We start from the raw sequence: 22,014 nt of genomic DNA, 5'->3' as shown, positions 1-22,014 counted from the left end.
CTCCCTCAGCCTGCCAGCCAACCATGCTGGAGACCACCACACCTTGAGGATCCATCCTAGGGCCAGCGCAGCAGCACAAGGCATTATGAGAGCAAGATAATGCACCATGGCCAAGGTTGGAAAATTGGCAGAATTCGACATGACTCATCCTGAGAGGTAGAGTTCCTACATCTCCCGGGTCAAGAATTATCTGTGTGCTAACCAGGTTAGCGAAGACGGCTTGAAGGCTGCTACACTTTTATGCATATGCATAAAATATAGCCGAGAACCTGGTAGCCCTGGCTACGCTCGGGTCAGTCGCCTACGCAGATCTCAAAAAGAAGCTCAAAGACCATTTTGAGCCACAACTCTCAGTAATTGCATGGTGGCATGCATTTCAGCAGTGGGAGCAGCAGCTAGGAGAGTCTGCCACTGAGTTCATAGCCACCCTACATCAGGCATCCTGGCTATGCAACTTTGCTGATCTTGAAGAAAGACTGCATGATTGGTTAGTCTGTGGACTGAGGAATCGAGACCTCGAACAGAAATTATTTGCTAAAGAGACTTTTACATTTCAAGATGCATTGATGGAGGTGTTGGCTAATAAAGCCGCTGGAGGAGCCGTCAAGGCCTTACAGCCTCCCAAGAACACCCCAAGCACAGAAACAGTCCACCACGAGGACACTGAAAGAACAGAAGACTCTGACATGGATCTTGAAGTCCAGCGGCTTCAGAAGAAGCCAGAGCAGAACCAGCGGCCGCTTGAGAAGGCAGTTCACTTCACTCGATGTGCAGGCTGTGGAGGCCATCATAGGTGTTCAGAGTGCAGGTTCCGCACAGGATCGTGCCGGGCATGTGGCAAACAAGGCCCACATTGCTGCTGTCTGCAGAGGTCACCAGCAGGACATACCGCCAGAAGGAGTATTCAGGAAAGGTACCGGGGACCCCGGACAACACAGAGTCGGCTATTGCTCCAAGCAAAGGAGTGTATTCAGGACAGGTGCCCATCGCCCCCTTAAATAGAAGCTTAGGCTAAAGGTCAAGCTTCTGGGAGTTCCATGTGGCATGGAACTGGACACTGGGTCAGCCCTATCTATAGTTTCCCAAGGAACTTTTAATCACATCTACAGTAACAGCGGCAAATGAGTAAAACTCAGGCCGTGTAACCTGTTGCTAACAGACTTCCAAAACTCCCATGTAGCTGTTAAAGGAGAAGCTACACTCAAGGTGCAGTTCAAGGGGTTTGAGGGTCCATTGGATGTCATGGTTGTCGAGGGCCATTGCACAAGCCTCATTGGCCTAGATTGGTTCGATGCCTTGGGCATCCAAGTAACTGGCATTCACAAAATGATAGCCGCAGACCTGTTCGCAGTTTGCCATGATTTTGCTGATGTATTCAGCCCGAACTTAGGGAAATACAAGGGGACTCCAATTGCTCTCCATCTTGATCCTACCATAACCCCAATACAGATCAAGCCTCATCGGGTGCCTTTTGCCCTCAAGCCCAAAATCGATGCAGAGCTAGAGAAGCTGATGCAGCAGGGGGTGTTGCAGCCAGTAGATAGTGGGGTATGGGAGACCCCCATTTTCACGCCACTTAAGGCCAATGGAGAAGTGCGCATATGCACAGATTATAAGTGCACTATTAACAGAGCACTTCAACAGCATGCATATCCAGTGCCTGTAGTGAGCCACATTTTGTTGTCACTACAGGAAGGTTGCATATTCACCAAATTAGATTTGGCACAAGCCTATCAGCAACTGCCCGTGGATGATGCCATGGCAGAAGCTCAAATCATTGTCACCCACAGGGGAGCTTTCAAGGTTAGGCGCTTACAGTTCGGGGTCAGTGTAGCCCCAGGGTTGTTTCAGGGAGTGATGGAGTGCCCACTCAAGAACATTCCAGGTGTGTGCCCCTACTTTGATGATGTCCTCATAGCTGGGGAGTCAGAGGAGATTTTGGCTGAATGGCTCAAAGCCATCCTTCAGCGTTTCCATGAAGCTGGGCTGAAGCTAAAAAGAGAAAAGTGTAAGATCGGGGTAGATTCAACAGAATTCCTCGGATTCCGCATAGATGCCGCAGGCATCCACCTGGCGGATTCCAAGCTCAAAGCAATCCAGCAGACTCCAAGCCTGAAGTCTAATGGGGAGCTCCAGGCCTTTTTAGGACTTCTGAATTTTTATCATGCCTTTCTCCCACACAAGACTGCAGTGGCAGAGCCATTACACCGGCTCTTGGACAAAAAGGCAAAGTGGCAGTGGACGAATGTCCATGAGAAAAGCCTCTTGGCAGTCAAATCACTGCTGTTTGCAAATTCAGTATTCACCCATTTTCAGGAAAAGCTGCCTCTCTGCATTGCCTGTGATGCATCACCATACGGGGTAGGGGCTGTGTTGAGTTATTTGATGGCTAACGGGAGACAAGCTTCCATCACTTATTATTCTAGGACACTGTCTTCAGCAGAGCACAATTATGTGCAAATAGATAAAGAGGCACTGGCCATAGTGCCTTCCATCCTTCCGAGGTAGGTAAAATGAGGACCCAGATTGTTGGGGGCAATTAAGCTGACTTTGTAATAATGCCGCTGGGGTGTGTGTGTGAAAGCCCTATAATAAGCAGGCATATACATAGAATGAAGGGTACTGCTAAGCTTGTAAGCCGCCCTGAGTCTTCGGAGAAGGGCGGGATATAAATGGAATTAAAATAAATAAAATAAAAATAGTGGCCGGTATTAAGAAATTTCATGATTACTTGTATAGCCGTCACTTCATGGTCTTCACAGACCACAAGCCTCTTTTAGGGTTATTCACCACGAACAAACAGACACCTCAGGTCATATTTCCACAGATGTTGAGGTGGTCTATCTTTCTTGCTGCTTATAATTACAGTCTAATTCACAAACCTGGCAAAGAAATGGGCCATGCAGACGACCTCAGCAGGCTTCCCCTGCCACATTTAGAGCCAGACCCTGCTCCGGCTGCTTGCATCCTGGCTATCCAGGACTTGCCAGAATCTCCCGTCCATGCTAGGGATGTAGGTGCAGAAACAGCTGCTGACAAAATGCTAAGCCACATTTTGAATTGGGTATACACAGGATGGCTTGAAAAGTGTCCGGGGCCAAACTTTCAGAGTTTTTTCATGTGGAAGGATGAGCTTTCCAGTCATAAGGGGTGCATACTCTGGGGCAGTTGGGTCATAGTCCTGAGTTCTTTGAGATCCAGGAGTCTCTGCACAAGGGCCATCTGGGAATAGTCCTGATGAAGGCACTCATGAGGCCTTTGGTGGCCTGGGTTGGATAAAAATATTGAGGCTCAAGTTCATAGCTGCTTCACATGTCAGCAATCAAGGCCAGAAATGCCGCAAGCCCCTGTCCACCAATGGGAAGCCACACATACTCTGTGGTCAAGAATCCATGTTGACTTTGCCAGGCCCTTTCAGGGGCAACAATCTGAGGACCCAGATTGTTGGGGGCAATTAAGCTGACTTTGTAATAATGCCGCTTGGGGTGTGTGTGAAAGCCCTAACAAGCAGGCATATACATAGAATGAAGGCTACCGCTAAGCTTGTAAGCCGCCCTGAGTCTTCAGAGAAGGGCGGGATATAAATGTAATAAAAATAAATAAATAAATAAAAACTGTTCCTAGTGGTGCTGGACAGCCACTCTAAGTGGTTAGAGGTCACACTATTTCCAAATATGACTACTGCCAGGACCACCCAGGAACTGCACAGAATCTTTGCAACAGATGGGCTACCTGATGTGCTAGTCTTAGACAATGGGGCTCAGTTTACTGCTACAGAATTCCAGTCTTTCCTGAGGGCTAATCTGATAAGGCACACCACTTCGGCTCCCTTTCACCCAGCCTTGAATGGCCAAGTGGAACGTATGGTTCGTACGACCAAAGACTCTCTAAAAAAAATTGTAACTGGTGACTGGCAGCACAGATTAGCAGATTTCTTACTCTGCCAATGCACAATGCCTTGCACGGCAATGGGAAGGAGCCCTGCCGAACATAGATGGGGTCAGCGCTTAATTACTAAACTGGATCGACTGCATCCAGACAGAATCACCTGACACTGCACAGCCTAAAGTACCACGATGCTTGCAAGTTGGCAACTGGGTTTGGGCCTGGAACTATGGTCCTGGGGAACTGTGGGTGGTAGCAGTGGTTGTTAAGTTGACAGGGCCATTTTCTTTTGAAGTGGTCCTGGAAGATGGCAGAGTGATACGGTGACTTGTTGACCAGCTGCACCATAGGCTAGTGAACCAACCGCTGGCAGAAAACTTGTCTCAGAGCCAATCCCAGGGGCAATCTGACAATGCCCCTTCTGCAGAGCCTGCTTTTACTGTTGAGGCTCCCAGCCATGGAGAGGGAGAACTAGCGGCAGGCATTCCAACCGCGGTCGCACAGACAGCACCAATGGATTGGAACCGGCAACCAATTGCCTGCTCAACACAAACTGTACCACAAATGGACTTTGGCTCTGGTCTGCTGGAACAGGCCAGCCAAAGAGACTTGGAGTGATCTGAAGCAATTGGGTCTCAAGCTCCTGGTCCACTCAGCCTAGCCGGCGAGTGGGTAGACCGGGAAGTTCCAGCGGCTCCAAGGCACTTGGAGCAACAGCAAAAAACACCTACTTATTTAAAGGACTATGTACACTTTCTAAGATTTGCACCATCTAGGAGTAAGGGGTGTTATGTATTGGGATAAGTTGCTTGTAAACTGTGTGTGTGTGTGCAACGGTTAACAGCCATTATGGGTGACTCCAGAAAGTTTGTCTCTGGAGCAGTTACTTGCATTTAAGGTGGGAAGTTACTGCTTAATCTCATTGGCTGCCGACTAGCGGCAGACCGGATAAATAGAGCTGAGCAGCGTTTGGGGCTGCTTCTGTCTGTACTGAATAAATGAGTTGCTGTTTCACCATTCTCCCTTGTTAATGCCTCACCGAACCGAAAATATAACAGCCCAAGTAAAGCAAACAGGAATGAAACTGAACCAGAATTCTGCTTGTTTCTTCTCTTTGGTACTTTACAAAGCACCAGACTTTTTTTCCAGTATTGGCTCAGAAGTGTGTGTGTGTGGGGGGGAGGGAAGCGGGACAGGGAATTTGAGGCTGCACTTTTATAGCAATAGCTTAGTGTTTTGGGGTGGGTTTTCTTTCAGATTAGGCACACACAGGTTTTGGAAACATAAATAGGAGAAGAGTAGCAAATGATTTTATTTCCTTTTGCACTAAGTGGAGAAACAAGAGGATTTTTGTTTCTTCAGGACCTGCAGCACTTGGGGTTAGAGCACTGATTTTTAATACCCACTTACTGGTTGCTGGAGAAAGCCCTTTCCTTGCATTCCAAAGTTTCTGGGAGTGAAAAGGATTACACAGTTGCCATCAAAATCTGTGGGAAGGACTAGAGTGGAAGTACACTAGTACCATGTGTAAAAACCCTTGTTTGTCTAGCTTTCCAATTTATTTCTGGGCTGTATCCCTTCAGGTTGCAGGTTCTCCATTACAAAGAGAACACTTCTCTCTGATATTTAGTAATGGGGAAGGAATGTTTTGGTACCAAATCATATGACATTAACTCTTTCAGACCTACTAATCTTAGTAGTTATCATATTTAACTATAATTGTTCTGACATATTAATTGATCCTGAATTATTTTGACAGCAATTGTCAATTTAGTTATGAAAAAAATATGGAATAAAAATAACTGTTTATATTTTATTATATTATATCTCTGAAATAAAACATATCTGCATGTGATGCTATTCGTTAACATCTTGGGCTCATAGTCGATGCTTAACTTTCTTCCTTTTTAAAAAATTTCCTTATCAACTTTCTTAGGAACAATAGACACTTACCTCAGACAATTTTGAATTTCTTACAATGCCTCCAACCTAACTTTACTCTGGACAATGCAGAAAATGAAGCTGGCCCTCCAGAGAACTCCAGCATAAGTCAGGCCCATTAGAAGATTCTTTGTATAGAACATATTAAAAGTTGGAGCTGGCCATGGCTGGCCTGTTCACCTTTTAAAATGTTTTCATTACTTTTTCATCTCCTCAGGCTTAGTAGTTTACTGGATATCATCGTGTCCATGTCAGTCCTGATCGGATATTCCATCACAACAGCTAGCTTTGTGCTTTACGTGGTCAAGGAACATCAAACAAAGGCAAAACAGCTGCAGCATATTTCTGGCCTTGGTGTGACCAGCTACTGGGTGACTAACTTCATTTATGACATTGTGAGTAACTTATCTCTTAAATATAATATGGAAAATACCACATGATGAAATGAAGCAAAAAAAACACACGCCTATATTAAAAATGCAAGATTCACTTACTTATTCTGGCTCATAGAACTCCATGCTTATAGTCAGTTTTTAAAATCTTAGAATTATGCTTTTGCACCATGCTTTGTAATACATGGACTCCATCCTCTTTTCGTTGCTGTTATTGCTATACTAATTAAATTGTAAAAAGAATGGCAAAAAGAGAGACTTAATTGGTATTCCCTAATGGATCTTTTGTTTGGAATTCTGAGTTACCTATTATTATATGAACATTCAACCATGATGTCTTAATTACTATTGTTAAAAAATACTGTAACTTGATGACAAGCCAGCTAATTTTTTTTTATCCTCCGGACTAAAATTTGTTTTACTCATACTATAAAAATGATTTTCCTTTCTTCAGAGGAAAATAACTTTTCTCTTTTTTACAAAAGAGAAAATCACTGGTAGGAAAAGTTTTTGCTATGAAATTAATCCTGGAGAAAAAAAATCCCTGCTTGCTTTCAGATTACTTTATAGTCCTTTTTGTATATTAGCTTAAACAAAATAAAATCTTTGGAGCACATTTCATATACTTTATCGTCCAATTTTGAATATAGCTATACTTAGTAATTCTGATGAAAAACAAAATGTCTTTTAATATGTATCTTATCAAGAAGCAAATACTGAAATGTGCAGTTGGTAGTAGGCAAAAGCATATTCATGAGTTCTCAGGGTAGATATTGTCAGAAGAATAATTTGGGGATCCAACTCAAGCCAGGGCTGCACAAGAATAAATAAAAATGAGATACAGACAGCTGTGAGGAAAAAAGAAATATTTATTCCCCAAAAGGAATAAATGAATGAATGAATATAACTTTATTACAGTCATAGACCAGCAATAAACAACACCCTTTACAATATGTTAAAAATAGCACTTACATTAATAATAAATAATAACATCCCTGTTAATACATGTTCTCAAAATGTTAGGGTCACTCCCTAGTTTACATGAGTAGGAAGCCAATAAGTTTGTGAGTAAATATAATGTTCCAAAAATTGTTAGAGATATGTCCAAAAAATTAGCACAAGTTGCCAACTATCATTCTGTAACCATTTTTTTTCTCGTGGACATTGCAGCAACACAGAATTTTGCCACTGCATGCGTGGTAGAAGGGTTTGAGTCCTGGAGGAGAAAGCCTACATAAAAATTGTCTGCCCTTCCTGGCAATCTCTCTAATAAGGGGAGAATGTATGCTGACCTATAGCCTCGGTATAACTCACAGTACAATAAAACATGTGAGATATCTTCGACTTCTCCTTTACTACATATACATACCCATTCTGCTATTGGTGTTCTCTTATACCTGCCCTGGAGGAGTGCTGAGGGGAGAATGTTAAATTTGGCTCTGAAGAAAGGTATTCTTTGTTTTGGGAAGGTCAGATCATTTAGGTATCTTGCTGATTCCCACACACCTTGTTTGATTCTATCCCTACTGTGGAGAGCCAACCTGTTTAGTTCTTCTTGGAACTCCATGTCCTTCATTCTATTGATTACTACTTTGCTTGGTCAAAACCTAGGGACATTAAGAATACTGATGAAAGCCCATAAGAGCCCAGTTTGTGATCTATCACCTGTTTCCAGGGGGAGGGGAAGTTGTCAGTCAACACTAGCGGGGACAGTCCCTCTGGAAAGAAATGCATTTTAAGCCAATGAATGATCATCAACTTCCAGGCTCTTACCTGAACTTGAGGCATGCCTGTCTCAATTCTTAACTGGGCATTTGGAGTTCCTTTGGGTGCAGCTAAGATGGCCTGCAGGAATTTGGTTTGTATGGTTTCTAGCAAGTTTTTCTTTGCAAGGATTCCTGTTTGTGCCCCATATAGAATTTGCACCAGTGTTTTGGCCTCAAAAAGTTTTAAGGCAGTAGGTACTAATTGACCTCCACCTGTATAAAAGAAATGTTTAATTGCATTTGAGGACCTATTAGCTGTTTGCAATGTATGATCCAGGTGTGCCTTCCATGTCCCTTGTGAGTGGAAAAGCACCCCAAGGTATCTAAATGTTCTAACCTGTTCTAAACTATGTCCTTGTATTTTCCAGGAGTATTGACTGGGTCTTTTAGCAAAAAACTAATATTTTTGATTTATCCAAGTTAAGGACCAACTTGTTCTGTCTGCAATAGCCAAGTGTTACCCTAATTGCTTTCTTCAGTCCTACAGGAGTGTGTGAGATAATAGCAGCATCGTCGGCATATAGGAGAATCAGGATTTTGCGTTGTGCTAGCTTAGGCAGATGTAGATCAGGGTTCTGTAAGAGATAGATCAGGGGGTCGATGTAGAAGTTAAAAAGGGAGGGGGACAGGATGCAACCCTGACGTACCCCTTTTTGTACCCTTTCTGGGCTGGTTAAAGGCCCATGGGGATTACACCTCTCTTTCAAGGTGGAATTGGCATACTATTTTTGTATGAAGAAACGGAGGTGTTTATTGATAGTAGTGTATTTTAATTTCTCCCAGAGGGTGTTCCTAGATATTGAGTCGAATATATATGTATGTATGTATGTGTCATATGTTAACTCTTAGATTACCTTGCTAGGCCCCAAACATGGGGCAAATCTTTATTTCCTGTTTTCAGCCTTATCTCAAAGGCCATCGAACAGGCTGTAGTCACACCGGACAGTTCATATATTTGTGTAAATTACTAACAAAGAATTTAGGGAGGCTGATATGCATTTCGGACTCATTAGTCTTCATCAGTCAGTCATACCCTTCTGAGATTCGAACCTGGGCTGCTTGCACATTAGGCAGTGTTTTTACTTCTTGAGCCAAAGGTTCTCTCTCGCTTTGTTAGCTTTTTTGCAAGGGGAGAAATATCTGTCATATGTTAACTCTTAGATTACCTTGCTAGGCCCCAAACATGGGGCAAATCTTTATTTCCTGTTTTCAGCCTTATCTCAAAGGCCATCGAACAGGCTGTAGTCACACCGGACAGTTCATATATTTGTGTAAATTACTGACAAAGAATTTAGGGAGGCTGATATGCATTTCGGACTCATTAGTCTTCATCAGTCAGTCATACCCTTCTGAGATTCGAACCTGGGCTGCTTGCACATTAGGCAGTGTTTTTACTTCTTGAGCCACAGGTTCTCTCTCGCTTTGTTAGCTTTTTTGCAAGGGGAGAAATATGTGCCCTTGCTAGGAAATAAAGATTTGCCCCATGTTTGGGACCTAGCAAGGTAATCTAAGAGTTAACATATGACACATATTTCTCCCCTTGCAAAAAAGCAAGAGAGAACTTGTGGCTCAAGAAGTAAAAACACTGCCTAACGTGCAAGCAGCCCAGGTTCGAATCTCAGAAGGGTATGACTGACTGATGAAGACTAATGAGTCCGAAATGCATATCAGCCTCCCTAAATTCTTTGTTAGTAATTTACACATATATATGTGTGTGTGTGTATATATATATATATATATATATATATATATATATATATATATATATGTATGTATGTATGTATGTATGTATGTATATGTATATGTATATGTATATGTATATGTATATGTATATGTATATATGTATATATGTATATGTATTTTTGTACTAGATAATAATAATAATAATAATAATAATAATAATAATAATAATAATAATAATAATAATAATATAAAGTTGGAAGGGACCTTGGAGGTCATCTAGTCCAACCCCCTGCTCAGGCAGGAAACCCTATACCATTTCAGGCAAATGGCTGTCCAGTCTCTTCTTAAAAGCCTCCAGTGTTGGAGCATTCACCACCTCTGGAGGCAGGTTGTTCCACTGGTTAATTGTTCTAACTGTCAGGAAGTACCAAGATATGATCCACTGTAGATCTTCCTTCTCTAAAACCGGCTCGTTCATCTTTGATTATTCCTCCCCCCGTAATTAGCCAATCCTGCAGTTTATAATTTTGGTGTTTGGCATACAATTTACTAATAACACTCAGAAGACTAATGGGTCTATAATTGCCTGGGTCATTTCTACTATCTTTTTTATAAATTGTTTTGATGATTGCTAATCCCCAATCTCTTAGTATATAGCCCATTCTATCTATAAATGTAAACAGAGTTGCTAAAAGTGGAGCCCAACTGGCATTGTTTTTTATTATTTCTGGCATGACAGATGAGCTTCTGATCTTAGATAGGATAATTAAAAATGGGCTTTTTCTGAGATGAAGAAATTTCAGTCTCAGGAGGATCTAAAAGAGGATAGGATAGGAATATGGAACTTCTTTTCTTCCACCATTCACAATCCAACTGTCAGGCTCATTTGGTAGTTCCCCAACATATCTCAGTATGTTGCTGATCAGAATATCACAAAGTATTTTGTAAGATGTTTTGCTGATGTGAAGCTGTATTATTTCCACAACAGGCTAGTCTATACAATTTAAAAAATAAAAAAATATTCTTCTCACAAAACTTATATTGCATAAATCTGTGTTCACTCTGATCAGTGCATTCTTTTCAAAGTGCTTTTAGCTCTACCATGGTTGTTTGTTTGAAACATTTCTACCCTGTTTTCCATTAAAAACAAAAAAAACACAGCAACCCTTTCTGTTGATTTCTTTTAAAACATTCCCAGGCTTTAATATTAACCTGTGAATGGTCTGTATGCAACCCATGGTAATTGCAGTAAAGTTGGGGAAAGGAGTAAGATTGGTACAAACTGATAAGTTTGCAAAAAGAAACAACTTGGACTCTAGAAATTTGGAAGCCCAGAATTTGTCATTAATGAGCTGCAGGGAAGAGAATGTAAAGATAAATGGGAGAAATACAGTAATTGGATCAGAGAATAATCTTAGGATCTTCTTAGGAAATATAGTGGAGCTTTCAAGAAAAGAATTGGATATCTATCTACCTTCTGATTTTAGATCCTCCTTATCGATCATGGGACTGCCTTTGCTGGACTTGCATGGACAATTATGGCTCGCCTATATTACACCAGCATGGACTTATTCACTCTCAGGGGTGCCCCCCCCTTCCTGGGTGCGACCTGCCTTTTTCTTTACTTCTCCTCTTGATGACGGGCCCAATTGTTGGGACCCTGAGAGATGGTTGGGCAGGGATAGGAGCCTCCGGTATAAATCTAATAAGAGGCTCCTGGTTTGCTTTTTATCTAAACATTTTAAAAGGTTAGGGAGGGGGGAGGGATTGCGCTTTTGGTTGGATTTTGGGGGGTGTCCACCAACCGCTGTTCAGTCCAGGCTTGGGACAGATCATGGTGGGATGGGGCCTGGGTGGGGTGTGGGATTTTCTATCCCCACGTCTGGGAATGGCAGCAGGTGATTGTACAGAGGGCCGTATCGACATCCAGGAGCATGTCCCCGCTGTCTCCAAGCGGTGATGTGCTCCGACTCTCTGGTTTCGACCCGTGGTTCCAGGAACGAGGGTGAGCAGCCACCCGAGCTTAGGCTTGTGTATTTTAATGCCAGGTCCGTAGTTAATAAGGCTCCTCTCATCCGAGATTTGGTTGAGGAGGAGCGTGCGGACCTGGCTTGCATTACGGAGACGTGGTTGGGCCCAGAGGGTGGTGTCCCTCTGACTGAACTCTGCCCTCCAGGGTGCCTTATTAGCCTTGAGGGCTCCAATCATCCAGGATATCTCTTCTAGTGTAACAGGGGGCCAGTAAGGGATTTGGTCCAAACTAATTTGGCTCTCCTTAGTTACATATTTATTTATTAATTATTTATTAATTTAATTTGTATACCGCCCTTCTCCCGAAGGACTCAGGGGTCTGCATATCTCTCTCTAAAATATTCTTCCCAGACATGTATCAGTACCTGGTTAGTTGGAGGTAGGGGGGATTTCCCCAATCCTCTGGTGATGTGCCAAAAAAGGGATATATTTTTTTGTCCTGACTGATGCAATTAGTCTGTGCCAAGACTCCTTCAAAGCTGCACTTTTCTTTTCTTTTAGAAGCGTCTTATATTGTGCCTTCAACTGCTTTAAGTAGTGAGTGTGATCCTCAGAAGGGACATTTTTACTTTTTCTGTACTTGTTATATATATATTTTATTCTTTAAAACTGGCTTTTTTGGACTGAGCTAATATTCTGTTAGTGAGAAGCGATTTCAAATTTAAAATTAAAGTTTCAAACCCCTGTAAGTATGATCCTTCAAACTTATTCCTTAGTAGAGATGTACGTCATTCTATAGTTTCTGGAGCTAACATCCATTTAATAACTTCCTTTGCATTTTTCTCAGTCTATTTAATTTTTACCTGGGTATTTTGGTTCTCTAACATGGGTAGGTAGGTTGAGCCTGCCCTTAATAATTTCTGGTATAATGTAAGAGTAAGGATTAGTGGATCGTGATCGCTTTCCAATCTCCATCTTCTGCAAGAATTTCAGGAGGTCGTATGATATTAACCAATAATCAACAGTGGATTTTCTTCCTGCTCCCCAATACATAATCTGCTGGGTAATCATCCCATGTGGAACCATTAAGGATACAAAGGTCCAAACATACAGTCATCTGTCTTACACACAGACCTGCCCGATTTGCCTTGATGTCTTTAAATTGTCTGGAATGCAGGGGTTCTCATCATAATGAATCTTAAATTGATTAAATAATGCTTGATCGTTTGGGCCCATCCTAGCATTTAGGTCCCCCCCCAATAATTATTGCTGCTGTAGGGTGTTTGTCTAAGCAGCCCAGGATAAAATCTTCTATACCATCCCAAAACTTGTTGATCAAATTATTCCTATTGAGTGGAGGAATGTAGATATTAAAAAGCAAAATCTCCATCTGTTTAAATAAGAGTAAGGTAGTCACAACCCATGGTTAAAGAGGTGGCAGTGATACACATTTAAAATGCAAGGATGTATTCACTAGTGTCACAATGCCCCCTTTAGCTCTCCCACCCACCTTGCTTGGGACTGCTGAGATAGAGTTAACCCAATATCCATTTAACTGTATCTCTGTGGAGGCCCAGGTTTCCTGTAAAAAAAGAATGTCAAATTGTGAAATATAGTAAAAAAAAGTTGTTCTTTCGATGGTACAGTCCAAACTCCTATATTCCAGGTTATAATGGAGAGGGGATCATCTTTTGCAGTTCATCAGAAAATTTGATTTATATAAAGGGAAGTTGTAGGGTTGTTGCAATGGCTTGAGGTGTCATCACGCACAAAATTAGCCTTCTCTAAAAGGAGGGGAGCCCCATCAAAATTCTGAGTAGACTCCTAGGAGAATTGTCTAGGGTAAGAGGATTTAGCACCAGCTAACAAGGCTTGCCATTCCGGTGCCTCTTCTCTAGGTGTAGAGCAGGGGGTTATTAGGTCATGCTCCATTCGGCTTTGAGATGATGACATTGAAGTGAGTCCTCTCTCGATTTCTTGATGTAGTACTGGAGGAATCATCGGATAATCACATAAGAATGCTAGCATCTCCTTCTCTAATGGGGCCTCTACTGGCCCCTGTGTATCTTGGCTTCTGTTTTCCATGTTCTCATATTCATGCAAACCGTTGCCCCCTGGGGGACAAGTAAGAAGCTCATTTATAGGGGAAACCAGATCAATAAGCGGTTCAGCCATGTTGATTGTAGCCAATAACAATTTCTTTAGGTTTTCTAACTTGAATAGTATATTATCTTGTTCTTTCCTTGGGAGAGCGCCAAAAGCATTAATGAGACCAGTTTCTGTGCTGTTAAGTGCATCTTCACCGAACGAGGCTGTCTTACTTTCTTCCTCTCCCTTTCCCAAGGTTGAAAATGCAGAAGAGACAGCAACCTTGGGAGCTCGCATATTAACAATTAAGAGTTTAACCCTTTCCTCACAGAAAACTCTGATGGGAAAGATTTGAAAGGAGGATAGATGTGCCTTCATCTTAAATAGCATCAACAGTATGGTGGGCTGCTTAAAAGACAAAGATATCTGCTTCCAATTTGGGGCCTCAGGAAGCCACTCTGCAGTACATAGATCAATCTGCCCCCGGTGACAGTGAAGAAGCTGGCTTAGGGAATTTAATATAGCACTCTTGGTATTCCATCAACCATAATTGAGCCTGTTCATATGGATTCTCAGTGCAACCTGATTGATGTAATTGTAGGTGTGATGCTTTATTGTCTTTCCATGAAACTTCTCTATTAATACCTCCTCCTCTTGTTTTCTGAATGGGCTGCCATTTTTTAGCAAACACTTTAAGTGTTTCCCAGGATCTGTGCTCTTTTTCCTCTTCCTTTTCTTGAGTACTGGATTTTCCCAAGTCTGCTGTAAGGACTTTAGTGGGGGTGCCTGTAGCCCAATGTTGTGCTCGGAGAAAACCAGTTATATCTTTTTTCAGTGTCTCTACATCATGTTGAATGGTTATTAGTTGTTCAAATATTGACACTACCGTTTGCGCTGTGTGGAGGCATTGCTTTGCCATAAACTCTGTTGTATTCTCCCATGGTAAGCTCTCCACACTCTGAATTGGTTTGTTGTTAACCTTCTTAGTCTTTATCTCAGTCTCAATAATGACTGTAGCTGGACTCGTTATTTGAGAAAGCAGCTGGCTATCATTTTGCTCCCCTCCCCCCAGATCAGGACAGTCTAATATCTGCTGTTTTGTCCGATCTCTTTCCAGGCCCCATTCTAATCTCTCTGGATTGTTGGAAATGAAGGTGGGGATAGTTTTACTTACAAATCTCTTGCCAACAAAGTGATCCTCAATCTTTGGTTGTTTTGCATTATTCACTGGTGGGAGAGATCCCGGGCTGGTGCCATGGCACTTCTTTCTTTTCCCCATGCCTTCCAGCAGCCTAAATTAGCAAGAACTATTGTGCTTTCTGGGAAAAAAGCTGTACTTGAGCCACTCAAAACAGGTTTAAAAATAAGTTTAAAACTAGGTTTAAAAAGGTTAAAAATGGGTTTAAAAGTTTAAAATAGGTTAAAAAGGGATAAAAATACAATGTTAAAAGAGGTTAAAAATACAATGTTAAAAGAGGTTAAAAAGTTAAAATAAAATAAAGCTTTTACTTTTGGAGGCGCTTTTTACAGCCTTTGCTGCCTGTCCACCATCTTGGCTCCTCCCCATTCCCAAAAACAAAACAGTTTGCATTTAGGGTCAGGCAGGCTGCAGAGAAATGGGGTACAGCAGCAGATTTTAATAAGGGAAACTTGTTCAGTGTGTCACATGCTGATTCTAGGGTGACATTTGAGGAGTCTGTGTAGGTGTGCTTATTCTTATGCAGGTCCTCTGGGAATCTTAATTTAATTAATTTTGTGTTTGCGGACCATATCCTTTGATATGTGGATTGAGTCTGGGAGGAAGTTTGCTAATTTTAGTTGATTAACTTAGTTTCATCTTGACTGTCAATTATCTAGTGGAAACACCTATTCTCACACCATTGTGGATTCTGTTAATATTTTAAGGAAAGAAGGATACAGTATAAGAATAAAGTTATTTGGATATAAAACTTCTCACAATATATTGGATGCTTTTTTTCTTTATTTCATATATCACAATAAGCCAAAACATAGGTAGTTTGAAAGCATGATACAGCACTACAAATTATGGCTAAGCATGTGTGAACTCAGCCATTTTGTTTTTTAAAAATGTGATCATCTACTTCCAAATTATTGAATAAATATGAAATATTTTCTCACGAGAATTGTCACAAACCATTTCTAATAGGCCTGTATAGTTCAAACAAGTTGCATAGAGCTACTTAAAACCAAGCACTTTTTTCTGGATTTAAATTCATTATAATAGGTATGCCTTTTTCATGCTTTGGCTCCTCGGTCTGAAATGGCACATTTATGCATTTTCTGCTGGATAGCATCCAGTGGTGGGATTCAAATATGTGAACAACCATTTCTCTGTGTGGATGACGCTTCCAGAAGTCCATTCTGGGCTTGGGCAACAAAAATTAGCTTCCGGTTCTGCTGAAGTGGTGCAAACTGGATGAATCCCACCATTGATAGCATCTAGATGAGCTAACTGAAGTCAGCATTCAACAGACTGAAACTAATGTAGTGATAATGCTATTATTTGATACCTTTCACTAAATTCTTGCTACTAAAAAATCATCTTACTAGGGGAAGAACTGGAAAATCTTGTGAATACTGTAATTAGGAACCGGAATAGGAACTATATGAAACATCAATATCCATGCTACCCTTCTAATTTGTATATGCCGAAAATAAAGAAAATTAATATGCATGAATCTCAAGGATTAAAGTGTCCTAATTATTAATTTATCCTAACCTAAGGAAAATTTAGGGCTACTAGCCTAAGCACATCTAAGAGGCGGTTTATTTCAGGAAATCAGATACCTAGAATTGAAAAAAAAAGGTTGTAAACATGTCACATAGAAAATATTCTTAGCAGCTTAGCTATTTTATTATTTTGACTGATTCTATTCCATCTTGTATATGTGGTGATTTATAAATATTTTCAAATAAATATATATCAACATAAATTCAAAGGCTTTACAGAATTTAGCTTTTCTGTAAAAACCACAATATCATCATTTTTAAATGTAAACTTAATTGTTTTTAATAATCTTCTCACAAACATTTTGTTTCCAATTATTGCTTCCATTTCATATCTAACTGACTTCATAAAATGATATGTAAAATGTAATAAAAATCATCTCTTTAAGCTGTCTGCAGAGTGATACAGTCTTGTCCTGCTCTACAATTTAAAATGTACTTTATATTATTGTACTTTTTTCTAGGTTGGACTTGTAAAAATAGTAACAAAATAATTATTATGGAAGAGCTGACACACTATGCATGAGTAATTCAAAAAATACTTGAGAAGGGACTGTGGTTTATGTTGATTAATACATTTTTCTTTCTGGCTGGCAGACTGTACTTGTTGTAAACTGAGATTGGTGAAGCATTGAAGAGACTGGAGAGGAAAGTAACAGCTCGTTTATTCCATTAACACAGAAGCAGCTCTAACATTTATTTATACGGACGGCCGCTAGGCGGCAACCAATGAGTTCAAAGTGAATATTTCTGCCCAAAACACAAGCTTGCAAAATGCTAGACAGACAGCTAAGGATTTGAATTGACAACAAGTTAACCTTTTATAACTGCCCATATGAAATTACATTAATACACAACAGTACTATTTCAAAATAAGTTCAACTAGCAGACACAAATAGCCTTCATCCTTCTGAAATATACCACTTCTTTCAAATTGCTTTGAGCTATCTTAGAAATGTCGTTTGTCTCCAGATTAAAGCTTTCTATAGCCATTGCTTTCTAAGGCCTTTAAATAATCCTTTTTCTTCCTTTATTACTAACATTTCCATAGTTGGAAGAAAATCCAGTTTTTCAAATCAATCCAATACAATTCTATGATGATGACTGAGCAAACAATGGGGAATGGTAATTATTCTTAAAGTAAAAATGGATGCTACTGTATTTATATTCTATGAAGGGAAGTTTTTTTTCTCATTCAACTTAAGCCACATTTTATCCATATGTTTTTTATATATGATATTATAATAAACAGTATTTAGTTTGTGATAATCAACTGTATTTATGAACATTCTACAGGTTTATTTTCTGGTGCCTGTTATACTTTCAGTGGGAGTTATTTCAGCTTTTCAGATACCAGCTTTCTTCAATGACAAAAACCTGTTGGCTGTATTCCTGCTTCTTCTTTTATTTGGGTAAGGATTTGGACAGCTTGATTCAATTTGAACTAAATCTCCAATTCTAGTTTGAACAGAGCTATTTAAATTACTTATTTTAAAAAGTAATTTTAAAAAATCAGTTTTAAGTAACTAGTCATAAACAAAGCATAAAAGAGGGTAAATAAAAATCAACCAACCCACTCTAGAAATAAGGCATGTAGTAAAAAGAAGCCAGTCTACTTAATGGTATAGGATTATGAAAGAACACAAAAAATTAAAAGGCTGTATTATAAGACAAAACATAATAAAATATGGAAGCCTACGAGAAAAATAAATTCAACAATTTCACCACTAGTTTTCTCTAAATGCTTTTCATGTCAGAGATAACTATATAGGAAAAGTAGAATTACATATACAGATATGATCCATGTACACCCCATCAATAGATTAAAGACACAGCAACAACTACTTCAGAAGATCAGAACATACCATGGTTGATGTATCTACACATTGCTGGAAGAATAGAAAATGACCTCGGAAATAATGGAGGGCCTATAAGAAAAATGGTCAGAATTTGAAATGCTTGTACAGAATCAAGATGATATAGTAAGGCACCTATATACACTGTTGCTCAGATAGAACATGCAGACAGAACAAATAAAAAGTTTCATTATAAAATGGAAGCAAAACTAAAAAAAGAATAAAAAATTATAAACTGTGTAATTGCTAGGCAAAATGTGGCTACATTAGGCTCTGAGAAGTAAATTTTGTTCTCATGTTGATCTGCATTTTTTTATTTTCTTGATTTTGTTTTTAATTTTAAGGTAGAAAGTTATAATTAATGCAGTGTTTTACTTGCTTTTCTTTGTTTCTTTATGTGTGCCCATTGTAGCTATTAACCTTCTTTATCTATCTAAATGCATGACTATACCCAGCTATGAAGCAATACCAGGATGAATTTCATGGATTTCAAAATGCTGAGTAGTGTGCAGCAGCAGCCAAAAAAGCTAATAAATCCTCAGTTGTATAAACAGAGGCATAGAATCAAAATTATGTGAAGTATTAGTACTGCTTTATAAAGCCTTAGTAAGACCACACCTGGAAAACTGCATCCAGTTTTGGTCACCATGTTACAAAAAAGATGTTGAGACTTTGGGAAAAAGTGCAAATATGAGCAAATAAGATGCTTAAGGGCCTGGAGACTAAAACATATGAAGAACGGTTGCAGGAATTGGATTTGGCCAGTCTAGAGAAAAGGATTAGGGGATGACATGATAGCAGTATTCCAGTATTTGAGGGGCTGCCACAAAGAGGAAGGGGTAAACTTATTTTCCAAAGCACCAGAAGGCAAGACAAAAAACAATGGATGGAAACTACTCAAGGAGAGAAGCAACCTGGAATTAACAGTGAGGACAATTAACCAGTGGAAAAGGTTGCATTCAGAAGTTGTAGGTGCTTCATCACTGGAGGTTCTTAAGACACTGGACAGCCACCTATCTGAAATGGCATAAGGTCTCCTGCTTGAGCAGGGGTTAGATTAGAAGACCTCCAAGGTCCCTTGCAGCTCTATTGGGACTAGGTCAGAACTGGGTATGGGAGATCACTGACTAGGTCAGAACTGGGGGTGGGAGATCACTGAGAAATAATAACAGCTGAAAGCTAAACTTGGATGTTGAAAAAATATGCTGACAAACCTTGTTAATAGTGTGGTCAAGAAAAAGTATAGGAATACCAAGAAGTTGTTGACCTCAGCTCAAAGGAGAAATATATAGAGAGAAGGAAATGCTTTGTTTTTCTCTTGGATAGTAAGTATATATTGCCTTGCATGTCTATCTGAGTAGGAAGGAACAAATAAATGAATATAATAATAAATTATGGTTCTCAAATTAATGTAGAACCTTGGCAACTAAATTAGCTCCAAAATAAGATAATTTATCTTTTCTAATTACATTAAAAATTCATGACAACAGCAGACAATTTATAAATCTTAAGTTATTATCAAGAAAAGATGAATAAAACAGACCCCTTTTATTTCTAGCTTTTATTTCACAGACAAATTGGACTAGAAGCCAATTAAGTACTTTGCTATTCTGAATTGCTTGCTTTATTCTGCTTGTGCTTTTTCATGATCTGCAGATATTCAACATTTTCATGGATGTACTTACTTGCTGGAATCTTCAAGGAAACTGGGATGGCCTTTATTGTTTACGTCTGTATCAATTTATTCTTTGGTGTCAACACAATCATCACTCATTCAGTTGTTTTTTTACTTTCCCAAGAAAAAGCTACTGATAAGGTAATAAGCTTGACAGCATGTAATTTTTTTTATTAAAAAGTTTTATAAAGGTTACAATATAATTCCCAAAACCAACCCACCCAAAACCATCCCCCTCTCCCTCCCTCACTTCCCAGAGCTGAGTACAGGGTTACAAATATAATAATCATAATCTAACTAACATTAACAAACTGTATAGATAACCAAGTTCATAATGCGCTTTAACTCCACTTTAACATAAATACACAAAATAAAAATAGACATAATAATAATAAAAACATAAACAAGTTAATATCCAACTTATTAAACAATACTAATAATAATAATAATATAATTAAAATTAATAAAAATTCCACTATAATAATCTACTAGTAATAATAACCATCTAAAATTTATTCATAGGCTAGATGGAACTTTTTAGTCCCATATTTATTCTGAATATAATCTATCCATCTTCTCCAGACTGAAATGTATCTTTCTTGAGAATGATCCTTCAGATAAGCAGAAATCTTAGCCATTTCTGCTAAATTTGACACTTTAAACGTCCATTCTTCTATAGTAGGCAAACTATCCTTCTTCCAATATTGCCCTACCAATAACCTTGCAGCTGTTATCAAGTTCAACATCAAGTTAATTTCTTTAGTATCACAATCTGTAATAACACCCAATAAAAATAGTTGTGGAGTAAACTTTATCTTTCTCTTAAAAATCTTTTGAATATTCCACCAAATTTTAATCCAAAAAGCTTTTATATTACTACAAGTCCACCACATATGAAAATAAGTAGCATCCAAACTGCCACATCTCCAACATTTGGGCTGTAAATTAGGATACATACAAGACAACCTTTCAGGATCCAAATGCCATCTATAAAACATTTTATAAAAAAATTCTCTTAAATTTTGGGCCTAGGTAAATTTTACATTTCTAACCCAAATTACCTCCCGTATATCCTATGGGATCGGTTCTTGAATATTTTGAGCCCACTTTACCATACAATCTTTAACTAATTCCATTTCCGAATCCAATTCTATTAAAGCATTGTAAATTCTCTTTATATGCACTCGGTTTTGATCTTTGACCTGTTTTACCAAATTTTCATCCGTTAATGTAATGCCAACCTTCTGATCTAACTTCCACCTAGCTTGCAATTAAGTATACTGGAACCAGGACTGTACAATATTTTCTTGTTTTAACTCACCTAACGACTTTAATTGCCAATCATTCCCTACCAATCTAAGTAATTCCTTATAAGAAATCATATCCAAACTCACACCCATAGATACACCCTCTATCGCGTGTCTAGGAATCCCCCAAATTGGTATTTTATAATTTAACTTATAATAATACTTTTTCCACTTCTTAAAATATGAGATTCAAAAACCTTGTCAACTTTTTTATCATAAATTAAATATGCATGCCACCCATATAATAAGTCCCATCCCTCAAGATAAAGTATTATTTTATTTGTTAAGTTAAGCCAATCACTAACCAGTGTCAAAACCACCGCATCATAGTATAATTTCAAATTAGGCACCTTAAGTCCTCCTCTTTCCCGTGCGTCTTGTAAAATCTTAAGTTTAACTCTTGGTTTTTTTCACGCCCAGATAAATGTATTAATACCCTTCTGCCATTCATCCAAATTAGCATCCTTTTTCAATACAGGTATCATTTGAAACAAAAAGAGAAACTTTGGTAAAACATTCATTTTAACAGCTGCAATTTTCCCCAGCAAAGATAATTGTAGTTTTTTCCAATTATTTAAATCCTTTTGTACTTTTAACCATAATGTCTCATAGTTATACTTATATAATTTCACATTAGAGGCTGTAATATATACTCCCAAATATTTAACCTTTTTCACTATTTCATAACCTGTCAATTTTATT

At 39.1% G+C, this 22,014-nt stretch overlaps 1 protein-coding gene across 1 annotated transcript in view; it reads left to right on the top strand.

The window, feature by feature from the left end:
• ABCA12 (ATP binding cassette subfamily A member 12) overlaps window positions 1–22,014 on the top strand; it is a gene marked incomplete at its 5' end in the record, with an annotated part of 290,957 nt that overhangs the window by 220,575 nt on the left and 48,368 nt on the right. Inside the window, 3 exons of the mRNA XM_083369575.1 lie at window positions 6,044–6,221; window positions 17,771–17,886; window positions 19,987–20,146. Coding sequence (XP_083225701.1) covers window positions 6,044–6,221; window positions 17,771–17,886; window positions 19,987–20,146 — 454 coding nt within the window. The remainder of the gene's footprint in view (window positions 1–6,043; window positions 6,222–17,770; window positions 17,887–19,986; window positions 20,147–22,014) is intronic.

Source organism: Vipera ursinii (genome assembly GCF_947247035.1).
Source record: "Vipera ursinii genome assembly, chromosome: 1".
Taxonomy (NCBI): Eukaryota; Metazoa; Chordata; class Lepidosauria; order Squamata; family Viperidae; genus Vipera; species Vipera ursinii.
This window is presented reverse-complemented; position numbering and strand designations above follow the sequence as displayed.